Genomic DNA, 17618 nt, shown 5'->3' with positions numbered 1-17618 from the left:
GCAGATGATAAACCTATTGCCATTTCAAGTACTCTGTAGAGAGCACCAAATTGGCTCTATGTATTCCAGGTCAGTGGTATTCTGCTGAAGATTGCCCTTGAGAGTGTGTCATGTCGCTCTAGTTAGGTAGGCGAAAAGCTGGTGCAGATACATACTTCAAGAAAATGTATTTTTTGAATTTGAAAATAATACTTTCTAGTAATTCCACCTATGATTAGCTTGTCCATAGAGCTTGAAAATGAAGTTTTGTGCATATTATTAGTCCGACCACCAAGGCAAGTTTTTCCATGCGGAATACAGAGGTTTTTCAAACAAAGTGACACTCAAAATTTTTTTCAGAGTATCTGCTATAACATCAGTGCTTAAATTATTTTTAATTTGTAGTATGTTGACAGTTAATCAGCACATATTTTATTTGTGTCCTTGAAACTTACCATGTTCCCGGAAAAAACCCAAACGTGGCAACTTTATTCGAATTTGCTCGTATGAAAAGCCCTCAATGAATTGATGTATATAATTAGGTCATTATTTTGAAGTGAGATAACTTTATTATCTTGCCAGAAATATGTTTTATTGAGTGCATTCCAAAAACTTCTTTAGAAAAAAAATGTTGTTTGACACCTTTTATCTTATCTTCAGATCGGTACAAACAATAATTATGGCAGTAATTATAGAAATTAACACAACTATCTATTCACCCAGTGCTAATACCCGGTCGAGTCGAAACGGCGAATCAAACCTCTTCCCACAAATAGTCCATAGCCAGTTTAATATTTTGGAAAAGCAGCCACTGGTAATCATCGCAGAACGATGCATTCTGCTCAATTAACCTGGCGGAAATCGATGCACCAAAGAGTGTATCTACCATTCACTTCGACAATGCCTTTCATGACGACACTGTTTCTATTGCATTGGGGGAAAAGATTAGGTGAGTGTCGATAAGTGGGCACAAAGCAAAGTGTCTAAATTGACGGTTGATTACCGCTAGAGAAACAGTGTCATCATTGAGGGCGTTGTCGAAATGAATGGTAGATGTGCAGTTTGGGGCATCGGTTTTCGTTTCGACAGCTAAATTAGGCAGATTGCATCACTCCATGGTGATTATCAGTGGCCGCTTTTCCAAAATTTCAAAGTGGCTGTAGACTTGTCGTAGAAAAGACTTGAATTTGCTCATGTGACCCGACCAGCTACTACCACTGGTAAAAAGGTAATTGTCTTATTTGCTATTATTAGTGCCGCAATAAGTGTTTGTGCCTATCTGAAGCTTTCTTTTGTCACAGGAAAGGCAATGCTGAAACTAGCACGCAAGTACCTCCTTTCTCCAATTTAAAGAATATTGGACACATTTCTTGAAAAACCCTGTGTTTCCCACGCATGCAGACAATGCGAGGTAAGAACAAATAATGAAGAACGAGCAAGAAGAAATAACGAGCTCATAAAGAGACAGCCCCATAGCCAGGAAGGCACATGTTCATGGCCGTGAAAAAATACTTCCTTGATTATTTGTGCTAAGTAGGACAATCCACAACATGCGAGTTCGGGGGGGGGGGGGGGGCACACACTTTTGGGGCACCCCTCTGGCTCTACAGGCCTCCACTGACCCCACTACCTTGGTATACAGCAGATGTCACATAAGCAGAAGAAAAGTTGTCATTATTACCAGATGTAAGCGGAAGTCTGCACAAAAGAAAGTGTGTGTATTACCCATGTGAGGAAATTTAGAAGAATGTTTAGCTGTGTTAGTGAAATATCTAGAGAGAAACCCTATCAAGGTATGGAAGCAATGCATCAATAAGATCTCATGTCAAGTAACAAATGTATATAATCAAAAAGGCCAGCAAGTCAAGTGTCATGTAAAAAGACTGAAAGCCGCACTCATATTTGAAAATGATGTTACGAACTTCCAGCTAGAGGCCTTGCCTTGAAACAGGAAAGCTGCTACTCATTACAGAATAAACGTCTTAATTGTTATACAAGTTGGTGATGATGGTTCTGATAATACAAGTTAAAAAGCAGCCTAAGCATGTGCTCTCAAAATCAAGGTATAGTTGCTGACTTTTTATACAAACTCCTTCATGGCACTGCCACTCATCCTACTGAAGTAATGTAAAATAACAAACAAAAACTTGAATGCCCTAGTGGGTGCCATTTGGACTTCTTGTGCTCTAGCTGACTAATTTGGTATGCTGTCACACACTAACAATGCGCCAGTGATGCTTACAATACTCTTGCTAAGTTGCCAGCACTAAATGTTTGCACTCACTATGGCTCGAGGTTACCAATGTAACATTCAACACAGAAATTACAACTGCGGGTCTTGAAGGTCACCTATCGAAGCCTATGTTTTCAATGGGCGATGTCGAAAGCAAACTTTAAAGTAGATAATGACAACAAAGTAAACATCATCAACATGGTACGGGTTTGTTTCACACTCACTTATGTAGGAAAAACATTAACAATGAGTATGAAACTTTGACTTTAGTGCTATAGCTCATGCAACGAAAATTTGGGTGTGATTATGAGCGGCTTGATCACCTGTCACTGCTCCATGCTGCTGGACTGAACGCAGAACCGTCCAGAAATAGCAGCGGAGGATGCAGCAAAAATGATGGCGCTTGATATTTTCCTGGTAAAGTGGTGACACAAATTCCTGCAACATCGGGTCACCAAGGTGCTTGTGGCGTCAACAGTCATAGTAGCGCTGGCATGAAAGGCGACAGCTGGCCCAAGAACAATAGAAGCAGCACCTGGAAGAAAATAAATAGTGTGACATTGTAACTGCTGTGTTATGACCCCATGACATGAATAATGTGACATGCTTGTCTAACACAATGTCAAACTTTTTTCATCAGTCACGTGTGTGCATACCTGCACACCACTGTCTATGGGATGCGGGTATGACCCACATACGACTCACTACCTATGTTAACTCAGGAACAGCAAGAATGCACTCTGAAATCTCTGAGTAAGCATTAAGGAGACAGTACAACAGTGCATCTGTTGCCAATAATTGCAGCTTTGCAATGAGCGAAAAATTTCAGTGAAAAGAAAAGTAAATATCAGTTGCGGCTGCATTTGAACCTTGGAATTTCAGGTGGTTTACATAGCCACACTAGCGGTTGTAAATGCCCCTGAAAAGGCTAATCAAGCATCGTATTGAAGCAGTGTCGAGTATGTTTGCAATGTTGGCTATCCTTGTTTAAAAAATGTAATAAAGAATATATATGTACTCATATATGACTCAACAAGCTACAATGAAGCGCTGTTTTACCTGGCAGAAATTATGATATGCGCATCATGGCCCCTTGGCATGTACTTGATTTTGATAAACCTGAAGTATGTGCTCTTAGAAGCACAGATGTGAGTGCAGGCATAATATTGTACCATCAGCTACTTTTGAGGCATCAGTGCAATTGACATATCTGGTAAGCTCTTGATATGCTATCCGCTCCATTGTTTACATAAAAATATATATCAACTTAGTAACAATTGACTCAAGGAGTAAAAAAAATGCAGCCAAGACAGCTTGCCATTAAATCTTTCACATGAAATCGATCTCCAATAATCATGAGATTCACTGTATTGTATTTGGATTTAGTCTATCAGAATACCTTAAAACCACACTTTTTAAAACTATTTTTGAGCCATCTGCTGCACTGTGAATAATAATATTCCAAGTATAACACTAACAGAATTTAAAAAAACAGCATGTTTATAAGGAGTGTGCTGAATCAAATATATGTAACAAAATATAAAAGAAGTGTATATGGGCTTCATAAACATCTTCACACCAATTACCTGAGCGAATTACTTCTCTTAATATTTCAGTTCTCTCTGAAAAGAACAAGAGCGTTCTAATTCAGTATAGAAAAGTTGTCACTATTGCAACCCATTATGTAAACCAATTTACTGTTTAAAAGCTAGTAATGACACAAGCGCATAGACTTGAGAGTGTGCAAAAAAGGCATACCTTTTCTGAATGTAAAAGCTTCTGCTGAAATAAATGATAAGCTTTACTTCCAATTAAAAAAATATGTGAACTATTTGAAAAATAATAGATAAAATAACAAATAATTAAAATAGGTTGATTACAACATTAAGGTATCATCTCTGTTCCTATTAAGGTGAAAGTAGCATTAAAGATATTAGGTATGTCTTACCCGGCAAACTTCAAACAGAACTGAAAAGAGAGAACACAACTTTTTAATGAAGCTTCACCTTAAACGAATAAACTACAAGTGCCCCGCTATAGTTTAAATGTTTTTTCACTTTTACAATCTTTGACCAGCAATCTCTAACTAGAGATAACACCAGGCACATAATATGTAGAATCTTTAATAAACGCCAGCTGTTAGCAGCGTCTTCGTATTCCGTTTTTTCATCTGTGCGTCTAAACTTTGCTGAAAATACTCCACGGCAGGTAGTACCACATTGTCACGTTATTAGCAGGCATTATCACTTTAATACTGCTGTATTGGTTCATCACAAAAATATATGCCTTTTTTTCCTATTTCAAAAAATCCTTTTCTTAATTGTGGTGTTTTGCCGCTTCCAAATTTTATCGCAAAGTTAAAGGTTCTTGCATGTATCGGTACCACTTACCAGTGTTGCATAAGCACACTATTCGAACTGTCAGAAGATAGCGGCATGTGGTTAAATGCGCTCTAAAACAGTTTGGATCTCTCGTTTACTTATGCAGGCTAGTACTAGATAGCAAACTATTAAAGTAAGCCCGGACAAATTTGATACGTTGTCTAAATGTTCCTCATGCCTGGCAGCTATTAGTCACCACAAGGACGCATTGCTTCAAGGTATAAATACGGACAAGCACAAAGTTCAGTGACCACATCTAAAAGTTTTCATCTCCTAAAATAAAAAGCAATTTAGCGACTTTCTCTGACAGCAATCAATGTAGGTTACAACTAAATGTGTTATTCACCAAATTTTTTACTAGGACCACCTCACTGCTAAACTTAACCTTAACAAAAAGCTATATCTTTGTGACTTATTCACCAGCTGTAAAAATTATTTGGCACTGTACACATATCATCTTATTTTTGCCCACAGAAAAACTATGATAATAAGCTAATAGCAACTATCATCATTCACTAAATGATATCTCTCTATGAAAAAAATTCCCAATATGGACCATGTTTTTCACATACTGAAAATCCTATCATTGTTCTACACAAAAAGTTTGTTCCTAACCGCATTGGGGAATAACAGATGTTTAAATAAAATTCCTGTGTTTGATGTCCCAAAACCACGATATTATTAAGGACACAAAACGATATTATTAAGGACACAAAACGCCGCCAGCATAAAGGGAGGCGCACACATTACACGGCTCACTACGGAGCTGACAAGCCCGAACATTGTCGGCATTGAGCAATGCAACTGTTGTGGACAAGTAATCAGCGCGCCATGAAAATGTCACGCTCGAAATGTAAACACGACCAACACAATCAATTCGCGATTTCCGTAAATGCTGTAGTACGAACTCCGTCTCAGAAAAAGCATGCATGATACAAGCCGCGCGAAACCGACATCGACAGAGGAGCACTGCGTATATGGCCTCGACTTTACACGAAGCGGCCTAATCTGAGATAATGCGTGGATACTGCATGACACAGATCATTAGTGGCACGAGCTGTAACCCAAACGACGAGTAAATGAGAAGTTAGGCACTGACCTCCAAAATGCAGACCAAAAAAAAAAAGAGAGAAACGCCAGCCTGGTTCCGTTCCGTGTGTGCGTCCTGGCCTTTGAGGAGGGTAGTCAGGCTAGTGACCAGAGTAGTGGCAGCCGACGGATGAGTGACGATGTCGGTGTGCATGCCACGGTCGGACGGTTCCTTTTTCCGCGATGCCTACCTAAACTGCCGTTTGAGAACAGATACAGTTTCGTAGAATAAAAGCGGTGCTGTCCACGTCGCGGCGATGAATGCAATGGTGGTATGCGACGGCCATATTAGTACACATTTCTGGAGGTCATCCGTGTTGCAGATGATTGTTTTCGTCAATTTTTTGTTGACGAAGAAGACACTTGTTTTTTGCACTATTCAGTAAAACATCATTGGTAAACATGAGCGGTATCCATAATACTCGTAAAGTGGTGAAGTCATTGATACTTATACGTGTGCTATACCCTTGATGTTGGCAATGGGATGGGGTGTGTTTATTTCCTGGACACTATGTCCGGTTTTCTGTCCGCAAATGCGCGCAATTTTTTGCAGTGTGCGCTAGCATCCGGGAAGCCGGAAGCCACGCCTTTGTCACTTTTGGACTCGTCGGCAGCAGTGATGGGTCGTCGTGTGATATATTGTTCTTTTCACACGTAGTGATTTGTTACCTTATACTTGTGATTGCTTTTAGTTGCAGGGTGATGAAAGATGCCGTCTGCACATTGTGTGTTAGCCAGGCATCTTCCCGGAGAAAATGGTTGTGTGTGGCGATACAAAAAATAAATAAATTTACAGAATCTCCGTGATACGGAGCCTGCCAATTTTTTATTTAGGGCACCGATTTACCTGCAAGATCTTCTGTAAACTCGGACATTTTTAGAGTTAAGGGCATTTGTAAATGTCGCAACATTTTATTTTTACTTTCAGATAAGCTTGAACAAAACTTTTCTGTTTCTTGATCAGATAAGAATGAATTATGTCTAAGCACTCTTCGACGAGTTCTTTTCAATATCAGTGGGTTGCAGCTGGTGCATTGCTACAGCGTTCACATTTAATACCTGGCGTAGTACACCCAGTTATAATTTAAAGACGATAGTTTTTCTTGGGGACCTTTGAAGCAAAACATTTTGGTCTGTCTGTCTGTCTGTCTGTCTGTCTGTCTGTCTGTCTGTCTGTCTGTCTGTCTGTCTGTCTGTCTGTCGACGTGTCTGTTTGTCTGCCCATAACGGTACTTCTAACGACATGAAACGATACCCTAAACGGCCAGCCCTATATGCAGCACCATACAGTTTCAGCGTTCATACTAGTGCGATTGTCAATTAAAAAGCAATAAGTGTGCATATCCGAGGCACGATAACAACACGTCATTATTTCTTTTGTGTGGCTTTATACTAGATAAGGCATAAATAACTAATTCTATGGACCGCAGTGATTATCACGTGGCGTTGAACGCGACGCTTAAAAAGGCAACTGTTTCCAACGCTTTGCTTAAACGACACGGTGCTGGCACCTGCCCTTCGATTTGCGTTTTACACCTTATCGCCTCCCAAGCACGCAACCTTACGCCTTCCTTCGCTTACAATAACAGGTGCTAGATGGGGCTCGTGTCAAACGTGCCTCGATGCGCTCTTTCGCTATTGCTACACGGATAGCGAATCTCTAACGCAACGTTTTCAGAATACAATTAACCGACTTTATCGCAAAAAACATCAAATAAACGTTTTTTTCACTCTCTCCAGTGGCAAGACTATCGTCTTTCGACGACATTTGCAGTGAGACATGTAGATAGGAGGCCATTTTTATTGTGCGTTTGTCGGCGCCCAACATTGGACTGATCAAAAAGTCGTGTGAGCTGTGGGAATATTCTTTCTGTTTCGCCGAATCACTTATTTCTGGCAGTGACAGCGTGCATGACATGAAAGCTTTGCTCGTGTATGGGGCGAGGTTGAATACTTATAAGATTGCTTCCAAAAATGGCACAGTGACTCCGCTTCTCCAAAACCACGCCATCTTCTCAATGTGCGTGCTCGCATAACAAGAGTAAGGCTTGCTTCACCGCAAAGCTGGCGCGATTCGGTTAAGCGGCCGCACTCAAGCAGACTACGCGACAAAGGCCCCGCTTACAGCTGTGAATGCGCTTGCGCGATAGTTTCTGAAGCACCCGGCAGAGGTGCTCCGCGAAGTGCTGGCCTAAAGTTCATGACAAAAAAATTGGTAGATCCCACATACAGTGGGATTTCATGATATGCGAAGTACGAATGAGAAAGGTTGATATGTCACTTTAAAATCAGTACAACGTTACAAGGTGGAGGTAAATGATGGCGTACATGACTTAGGTGTCATGAATATTATGTTTGGATGTGTCGTTTACATTCGCTATCTATTCACGTCACGTGATACCAAATGTAGTATATGTAGAGCTAGCGAAATGGCCGTGAGCACCCTATGAGCGTGATATGTTGTCATGTTCTTACATGACACGCGTGTCAGGATTATCATGCTTGCACACGTCCGACGTTTCGTCATCCAACAACGTCTTGTAACACGAAGTTTGGTATATGTGGAGCTATCAAAACAGCCGCGAGCACAACATGAAAGGCCCAATATACTCCGATGTAGCGTTGAGGCGCGCGCATGCTAGGCACAGCGACGCTATGCCGTCAGAAAAAGGCGTGCACTCCATAGTCTGACACCAGGCTCGTCCGGCGCCACCAACGTCCCTCAGTGCGGCCTGACAGCAACCAGCGCGAAATGCGACATGCTGCATCTCGCGCCGATGCATTACCAGACAACACTGCGTCTCCCTCTTTTCGTGACGGAGCGACGCCGGACGCGCTGAAACGCGCACGCGTGAAAGCGACGCAGCGCGGCGTGCGCCTGCGAGTATATGGCTGGAACGGCGCCTGGCGTGGAAAAGACAGCGTGACGCCACGATACGAAAGCCGGCGAGCACGCGCACCGCGTCAAGTCGTAAGGTATTGGTTCCTTGACGGTTGCATGTAGTCATGTTCTTATATAACACGCATCCCATGGTTATCGTGTTTGCACCAGTCACATACCTTCGTGATTCATTGACGTCACGTAATACCAAATTTGGCATAAGTGAAGCTAGCGAAATGGCCATGAGCGCATCATGAGTGTGGCATGTATTGATGTTGTTACATGACACGCATGTCGTAATTATCGTGTTTGGATGTGTCATTTACCCATATCGTCTGTTTGCGTCCGATAATACAAAATTTGGTATAAGTGAAGCTAGCGATACGGCCGCCAGCGCATCATGAGCGTGGCATGTAGTCTTGTTGTTGCATGACACGCACCTCAAGTTTATCATGTTTGGACCAGTCACATACCTTCGTCATCCATTCACGTGCTGCAGTACCAAATTTGGTATATATGACGCTAGCGAAACGGCCACGAGCGCATCATGATCGTGACATGTAGTCATGTAGTTACATGACACGCATGCCATTATTTTTATGTTAAGCTCGGTCGCTTGTGTTCGACACGCCTGCATGCCATACCATACCAGTTTTGCAACAAGCCATGTTAACGAAACCACTGCAAGAGCTACAGGACCATGAAATGTGAGTCATGACAGTCATGGCATATATATCCTAATTTTCTTGTCATGAGTAATCAAATATGTTCTTCAAATAGTCATGTTATGTCATACGAAGTTTGGTATCGATACCATTATTGAAACGTCCAGGAGAGCGAAAAGTCGTAGGCGGCTAGATAGATAGATAGATAGATAGATAGATAGATAGATAGATAGATAGATAGATAGATAGATAGATAGATAGATAGATAGATAGATAGATAGATAGATAGATAGATAGATAGATAGACAGATAGATAGATAGATAGATAGATAGATAGATAGATAGATAGATAGATAGATAGATAGATAGATAGATAGATAGATAGATAGATAGATAGATAGATACGGTCAAAGTCGCCAAAGTTCGCTAAGAAATGCTTCGCATTTAAAAGCAATACGGCTTACTTTGCTGGCTAGTCGCTGTCTTGTAATGCATAAAGAGCAGAAAAACTGCTGATGTCGGTGGCGTTTGTGCTTTTGTCTTGGTCTACAAGAGCGCTACAAGCTCAGTCGCGCCAAGAAAAAGCTCGGTAAGCTCTTCCACGAAATAGGGACGTGAAGTAGGCAGAAAGTGGGTAAAAATTCCGTTTGTTGCAGCATTCAGTTACGTGCACTGCGACATGACAGAGCTTCACTGCCATTTTACAGCGAAAGTTGTAACGAGATCACAACTCGGGTTTCGCGCAGCGCCTTAGTTGCCCACGCCGCTGCTGCCGCAGTCACTACTGCCGGTGTCACTAACCACATCGCGCGAAATTAGCCAAAGAATCCTATAGTACCGGTGACACAGTAGTGCTCGAACTTGGGTCCGCTGGGTGCCAGCCCAGTATTCTACCACTGAGTGACGCCGATGCTTGGACCTTGTTGGTAAACTTGCCATAGGCTGGCGTGACGTCGGGAACGCTATTGCATTATTACGACTTATAAAGCGTTTTAAAACAGCAAAAGAACTAGCAGCCTTCGCACAATGCGAATAGCGTAATGAGTGGCTCGTCCAAAGCTCCAACTCTTTAGAAAGGCTTGTTTCTGTTCAGCTATTGATAATGATGGTGATGATGATGATGATCATTGTAATGATTATTACTTTGGCGCACACCCACAAAGGGGAATCGGCCAAGAACTGGGTGGAAGGATCTTAACTAAAAGCCTTAAAGGTGGCAGGATCTTAACTAAAAGTAATTTTCGCCTGACAAAAAAAAAAGAAAGAAAAGCCGAAAATTGAAAAAGGAGTATATCGAAAAAGGAGTATGAAGGCTATCAGATGCGATTTGAGACAGAGGTAATGGTGGGTCTAAAACGAATGATATATAAATGTATATAAAAGGAACTTTGCCAAGGCAATCACTTCGTTTCAATTATGTAGTTAAGTACCGCACAGCAGACGTCCCTGTGGCTATAAGCAAATTTAATGGTGCCAAACGATGAAAAAACTCCCACATTTATATGTAATCCTGATTTTGCAAGTGCAGCTACCAGGTATCTTTTTCGCTGATAAGAATATCAGCGACAGAATAAAAAAAATCATCTATCGTTTCTATTTCTTCGCAAACCTGATATAAAGGTGACGCCTTAAGACCAACTTTAAGCAAATAGTAATTTATTTGCGGAATCCTACAACGCAATGTTTTATAAGTAACTTCCCATTGCCGAGTTGACTGTGCCGCATAGCCCTTCTGACACAGTTCCTCATTGTCTTCAGCCACTGCATGAACAATTGGCACGGAATTCCCCGCAATAGTTTAGCGGATAGCACGTTTCTTAAAAGAATGACGAGAATATCATAGCGAATGCCGGCCTACTACCCTAAAACTTTCATTGTTATTGCCGTAGTGGGTATCAAGCAAGTGTGCTTGAAGCAGTTACCACATGATTCGCTCTTCAAGCTTTTTCTGTGACCATGCTGCGCCTTTCGCGCAGGGCCTGACGTTTTTTTTTAATGCGAAGCATCTTTTAGCCAACTTCGGTGACTGTGAGCGTATCTATCTATCTATCTATCTATCTATCTATCTATCTATCTATCTATCTATCTATCTATCTATCTATCTATCCATCTATCTATCTATCTATCTGTCTATCTATCTATCTATCTCTATCTATCTATCTATCTATCTGTCTATCTATCTATCTATCTATCTATCTATCTATCTATCTATCTAGCCGCCTGCGGCGTTTAGCTCTCATAGACATTTTGATAATTGTAACAATACCAATCTTGGCATGGCATAACGTGACTGTATGAAGAATATATTTGACAAGTCATAACATAGAAATCATGACAAGCGTGTCATGTAACAACATGACTACATGACACCCTCATGCTGAGCTCGTGGCCGTTTTGCTAGCTTCACATACGCCAAATTAGGTTTTACGGTATGTGAATAGATGACGAAGGTACGTGACTGGTGCAATTATGATAATCTTGAGATGCGTGTGATGTGAGAGCATGACTACATGCCCCGCTTATGATGGACTGGCGCCATCTCGCTGGCTTCACTTATATGAGTGGGCACGGTGGAGCGGCAACGATGCGGTCGCTCAGAAATCCGATTTTGCTTTTTGTGCAGTTAGTCGCCTGGTTTGGAACATTACCATCGCGTGCGAATCCAGCGCGTGCCAACTACTCTTCACCGGTGTTGCTGGCGGCCCCGATCTGGATGAACACGCCCCTGCGTCATCTGCCACTATCTGACGGTGGCATCCTTTCCATCGTCACCTGGTCCACAACACTGCGGGCGACTGCAGCGACGCAAGAGCATATAAAGACCACGGAATTCTCCTGTTCCTTCAGTGGGCACGGTGGAGCGGCAACGATGCGGTCGCTCAGAAATCCGATTTTGCTTTTTGTGCAGTTAGTCGCCTGGTTTGGAACATTACCATCGCGTGCGAATCCAGCGCGTGCCAACTACTCTTCACCGGTGTTGCTGGCGGCCCCGATCTGGATGAACACGCCCCTGCGTCATCTGCCACTATCTGACGGTGGCATCCTTTCCATCGTCACCTGGTCCACAACACTGCGGGCGACTGCAGCGACGCAAGAGCATATAAAGACCACGGAATTCTCCTGTTCCTTCAGTGGGCACGGTGGAGCGGCAACGATGCGGTCGCTCAGAAATCCGATTTTGCTTTTTGTGCAGGTCAGTAAACCTCCTTCTCTCTACTGTAAGCGAACCAGTAACGTCTGTCTGCTGCTCCTACCGTGCCCAAGTGTCATATTTGAATGTGTGTGCGAATGCGTGCATGTCACAAAGCTTCTACTATGTTGTGGAGACGTTGAACTAAACCCTGGCCCTGCAAATACTAACAAAGAAATACTAGACGCGATCGCTAAGCTATCTGAAAAAGGTGATCACCGTCACGATGAGCTAATGGAAGCTCTTGCCGACCTAAAGACTAAACAGGAGGCATTAGCGCAAACTGTTGCTGATTTAACGGAAAGGTTGTCGGCGGTGGAAGCTTTCGTCGAGTCATGCGACGGTTCTGCAGTAGTCAGTGATGTGCCACGTCTAATCGCTGAAACTGTCAAGGTGCAAGGCCAGACACTCAGTGCCCGACTGGACGATCTTGAAGACAGGTCCAGACGAGAGAACGTATTGTTTTTTGGTATATCGGACAGCCCTAATGAGACGTGGGCTCAGTCTGAAGGCCATGTTCGTGATCTACTCTCCCGACACCTTGACATGCACATTTCTGACTCCGAAGTTTCCCAAGCACATAGGTTAGGAAGTTACGCCGCTAAAAAAGCTCGGCCAATTATCGTCAAATTTTCGTCATTTAAGGTTAGAGATGCTATCCTGATGCAGAGACAAAAATTCAAAGGAACTGGTGTATCAGCTAGCGAAGATTTTTGCAAAAGCACGCGAAATTCAAGGAAGAAATTAATGGAATTTGCTAAGGCAGCCGGGCAACCGTATTTGCTACGCGTTAACAAACTGGTCATGAACAAGAAAACTTACGTTTACTGCGCAGAAAGCGACAGCGTTCGCGAAATCAATTCACCCCAAGCTAAGGACAAAGAACCCTCTCTACCTGCACGTGCTGACACTTCTAGCACCTCATAGCTACGCCCGTCTCGTTGCTGCGCAGGAAACGCTTCTTTTTTCTTTTCTAATGTGCGCAGCGTCCTGAATAAACGCGTCGAACTGTCTTCTGCTATTGATTCCTGTTCCGCTGATATTGTTGGTCTGACAGAGACTTGGCTTTCTACAAAAGTAAGAAATGAAGAAATATTGGATTGTGAGAAGCACTACAAATTTTACCGATGCGACCGCGATTACCGGTCTGGTGGGGGTGTTCTGCTGGCGGTTGCCGATAATCTTGCCTCTCATATTATTCCTGTTATGTCTTCACTTGAACTTGTTTGTGTCCGCGTGCTCATTGATTCTCGCGAAATAATATTTTGTATTTGCTATCGATCACCAACTGCATCATCATCCTTTTGCAATGACTTGCATGATGTTGTCAATCAGCTGTTCGTCAGATACCCGAGATCACCTTTGTTCATTCTTGGCGATTTCAACTTTCCCGACATCATGTGGGAAAGAGACCCGGTTACCTTAAAGCACAACTCAGGTGAAAGTAGGGAATTTTTGAATTTTTGTCACGACTTCAACTTTACCCAGCTTGTTGACTTTCCTACTCGCGTTACTCCCACTTCCGCTAGCGTATTAGATCTAGTACTTACCAGTACACCTGACCTAGCTTCACCCTTCACTCATCTACCGGGAATTAGCGACCATTGCATAATCCACTTCACAATAAAAGCACGGGTTTCCATCAAGAAAAGAACAAAAATTATCCAAGACTATAGCAAAGCGGACTTTCATGGAATGAATACAGAGTTACAATCTTTTGTTGACCTATTCTTTGCTGGTTTTGAGCAGCGATCTGTTGAACAGAACTGGCTAGACTATAAGAACAAACTGCTAGCCCTAATTGACCGATTTGTACCTAAGAGAAAAGTTTCATCGAATCCTCGTTCTCCGTGGTTCAATAACACGTTGAAACGCATGCGCAATAAAAAGAAGCGACTATTCAGACGCGCCAAATCAACAGCCAGAACAGACCATTGGTCTTTTTATCAGACATTTAACAGAGAATTCTGTACTGCGCTTTCGAAAGCCAAAAAAGTATTTTTCGATGAAACTCTTCCTTCGCTGCTGCGCTCTAACCCACGTAAGTTTTGGAGCATCATTAGCGTAACTACAACGCGACATATCCAATTAATACAGTCTGATGTCCCAGTCGCTCTTAGCGAGTGCTGCAACGTTCTGAGTAATGTATTTGCTGCACACTTTCAGAACAGCATCCCAACTATATTTCCACAGTTAACAAGCACCGATTTCTTGCCAATGGACCCTATTATCATTGATGCAGTTGGTGTCGAAAAACTTGTTGGAAACTTGACAGTGTCATCATCAGCTGGTCCAGATTGCATTTCGTCAAAAATGTTGAAGTGTACTCAAGTCTATTCTTCTTTAATATTGTCAAAACTTTTTGAACAGTCATTACAGACGTCCACACTGCCATCTGACTGGAAGACTGGGAAGGTGGTCCCTGTGCATAAATCTGGTGATGTACATTCCCCCAATAACTACCGTCCCATATCGTTAACATCCATTCCAGTGAAAATCTTAGAGCATGTCATATACTCGCACCTCATTGAATTCCTTGAATCTAATTCCTTCTTTAGCATTTATCAGCATGGCTTCCGTAAGACAGTTTCATGCGAAACACAGTTGCTGTGTTTTACTAACGACTTGTTTATTAACGCAGATCTTGAATTTGATACTGACTGCATATACTTAGATTTCGCTAAAGCATTTGACTCCGTTTCACACGCACTAATCATTTTCAAACTTACTCAGCTTAACATCGACCCCAATGTACTTACATGGATTAAAGAATTCCTCTCTAACCGCAGCCAGTACGTGACAGCTAATAATTTTTGTTCACCTAATTCCGCAGTATCATCTGGTGTACCGCAAGGGTCCGTTTTAGGGCCACTCCTTTTCTTAATTTACATTAATGATCTTCCTTCTTGTGTTTCTTCTTCTACTGTCCGACTCTTTGCAGACGACTGCGTCCTCTACCAGAAAATAACCAGTCATGTCGATCACCTTAACCTTCAACGCGACCTAGATAGCATATTCGCATGGTGTAACACATGGTTCATGACACTTAACATATCTAAATGCAAGAGCATGCAAGTTTCACGTCGCACTACCACCCACTGTCCGCGTACTTATTCCCTCAATAACATTCCATTACCATCTGTTGACAATTACAAATACCTTGGTGTTCACATATCTTCTAATCTTTCCTGGAATAAACACACAGAATATGTGATTAACAACGCTAACCGCATGCTTGGTTATCTGCGCCGTAACTTTTCCTCTGCGCCATCGTCACTCAAGTTAACACTGTATAAAACATTGGTCAGACCAAAATTAGAGTACGCATGCGCCATATGGGACCCAACTCATGCCATTCTCATTCAATCTCTCGAAACCACTCAGAATCGCGCAGCACGTTTCATTTTATCGAATTATTCACGTCATTCCAGTGTCACATCCATGAAGAGCACCCTAAACTTGCCTGATCTTTCATTGCGCCGCACATTGTCTCGCCTTAACCTTTTTCACAAAATCTATCATTATAACAGCCATTTGAAGGACGCCCTGTTTCATCCACCTCGCTTCATATCACCAAGGATGGATCATCGCTTTAAGGTGGGCCTACCATCCTGTCGCACCAGACTATATAATGATTCATTCGTGCCAAGGACAAGCGCCGCCTGGAACCACCTTCCCGCCTCCATCGCCTGTATAACGGACCAAAAAGACTTCAAGCTCGCCATACATGATGCCCTGTAGAATTTTTCTTTTTTTTCCTGTTTTCTGTTTTTTTTTTTTAACTTTTTAACTGCACTTACGATTGTTCAAACCACTCCTTTCTGTAGTGCCTTCGGGCCTTGAAAGTACCTTTAATAAATAAATAAATAAATAAATACCAAATTTGGTATTATGGGACACGAATCGTGAAGAAGGTATGATACTTTTTTAAACATGATAAACGTGAGATGCATGCCATGTCTATGTCTACGTGCAACGCTCATCTACAACACGTCTACGCGCTACGCTCTTGAAGTGCTTGTGGTCGTTTCGCTAGCTTCACATGTACCAAACTTGGTATTACGCGACGTGAAAGGACAACATAGGTAAATGACACATCCAAACATGATAATCACGAGATGCGTGTCATGTAACAACATGACTTCATGCCACACTCATTATGCGCTCGCGGCTGTTTCGCTAGCTTCACGTATGCAAAATATGGCATTACGTGACATCAATAAATGACGAAGGTATGTGAGTGGTGCAAACATAATAATCATGAAATGCGTGTCATGTGGGAACGTGACTACATGCAACAGTCAAGGCGCCAATTTCGGCGTTACGCGGTGCGCCAACTCGCCGGCGTTCATTTCGTCACGTCACGCCAGCGTTGCCACGCCAGGCGCCCGTCCTGCCATATATTCGCAGGCGCGCGCCACGCTGCGTTGCATTAAAGCATGCCCGTTTCAGGGCGTCTGACGTCCCTACGTCACAAAAAGAGGGAGACGCAGTGTTGTCTGAGTAACGCATCGGCGCGAAATGCAGCATATTGCATTTCTCACCAGTTGCCGACAGGCTGCGCCGACGGACGCTGGTCGCGCCGGTCGCGCCTGGCGTCAGACTAAAGATTGCTCACGTTTTGCTAACGTAGCGTCGGTGTGCCCAGCGTGCTCTCGCGTCAACGCTATATTAGAGTATATTGGGCCCTTTATGATGCGCTTGCGGCCGTTTTGCTAGCTTCACATACACCAAATTTGGTGTTACCTGACGTCAATGAATGACGAAAGTATATGATTGGTGCAAACATGTTAATCCTGACACACGTGTAATGTAAGAACATGACAACCTACTACGCTTATAGCGTGCTCGCGACCGTTTTGCTACCTCCACATATACTAAATTTGGCATCGCGTGGCGCGAACAGATGACGAAAGTAAACGACGCATCCAAACATAATAATCATGACACCAAAGTCATGTACAGTATCATTTACCTCCACCTCGTAACTTTGTGCTGACTTTAAAGTGACACATCAACAGTTTTTTTCGTGCTTCGCATATCATCGATTCTCACTGTACGTGAGATCTGTCTTTTTTTTTTTCAAAATTCCTTGTCTAGCGCTTTTTTTTGTCCACGGTGATTTGTTCGGCAACAGACACCGCAAAAGTCGGTCCGAGAGTGATCGATGCAGTGAGGACCTATTTGGCGCATTTCGCCG

General features: G+C 42.7%; 2 protein-coding genes across 2 annotated transcripts in view; one reads left to right on the top strand and one right to left on the bottom strand.

Moving 5' to 3' along the window:
• The window catches only part of LOC119174058 (putative acyl-CoA synthetase YngI), a 584783-nt gene that overhangs the window by 174082 nt on the left and 393083 nt on the right, over positions 1-17618 (bottom strand). The window lies entirely within an intron of this gene.
• LOC142818060 (uncharacterized) lies at positions 11796-16144 on the top strand. Its single transcript, XM_075896302.1, has 3 exons — positions 11796-12421; positions 14789-14855; positions 15949-16144. Exons 1-3 carry the CDS (start codon positions 11813-11815, stop codon positions 15954-15956), a joined length of 684 nt encoding a protein of 227 aa, XP_075752417.1. The 5' UTR covers positions 11796-11812; the 3' UTR covers positions 15957-16144.

Source organism: Rhipicephalus microplus, chromosome 5 (assembly GCF_043290135.1).
Source record: "Rhipicephalus microplus isolate Deutch F79 chromosome 5, USDA_Rmic, whole genome shotgun sequence".
Taxonomy (NCBI): domain Eukaryota; kingdom Metazoa; phylum Arthropoda; class Arachnida; order Ixodida; family Ixodidae; genus Rhipicephalus; species Rhipicephalus microplus.
The sequence above is the reverse complement of the archived record's forward strand: the minus strand, read 5'-3'. Positions and strand labels throughout refer to the sequence as shown.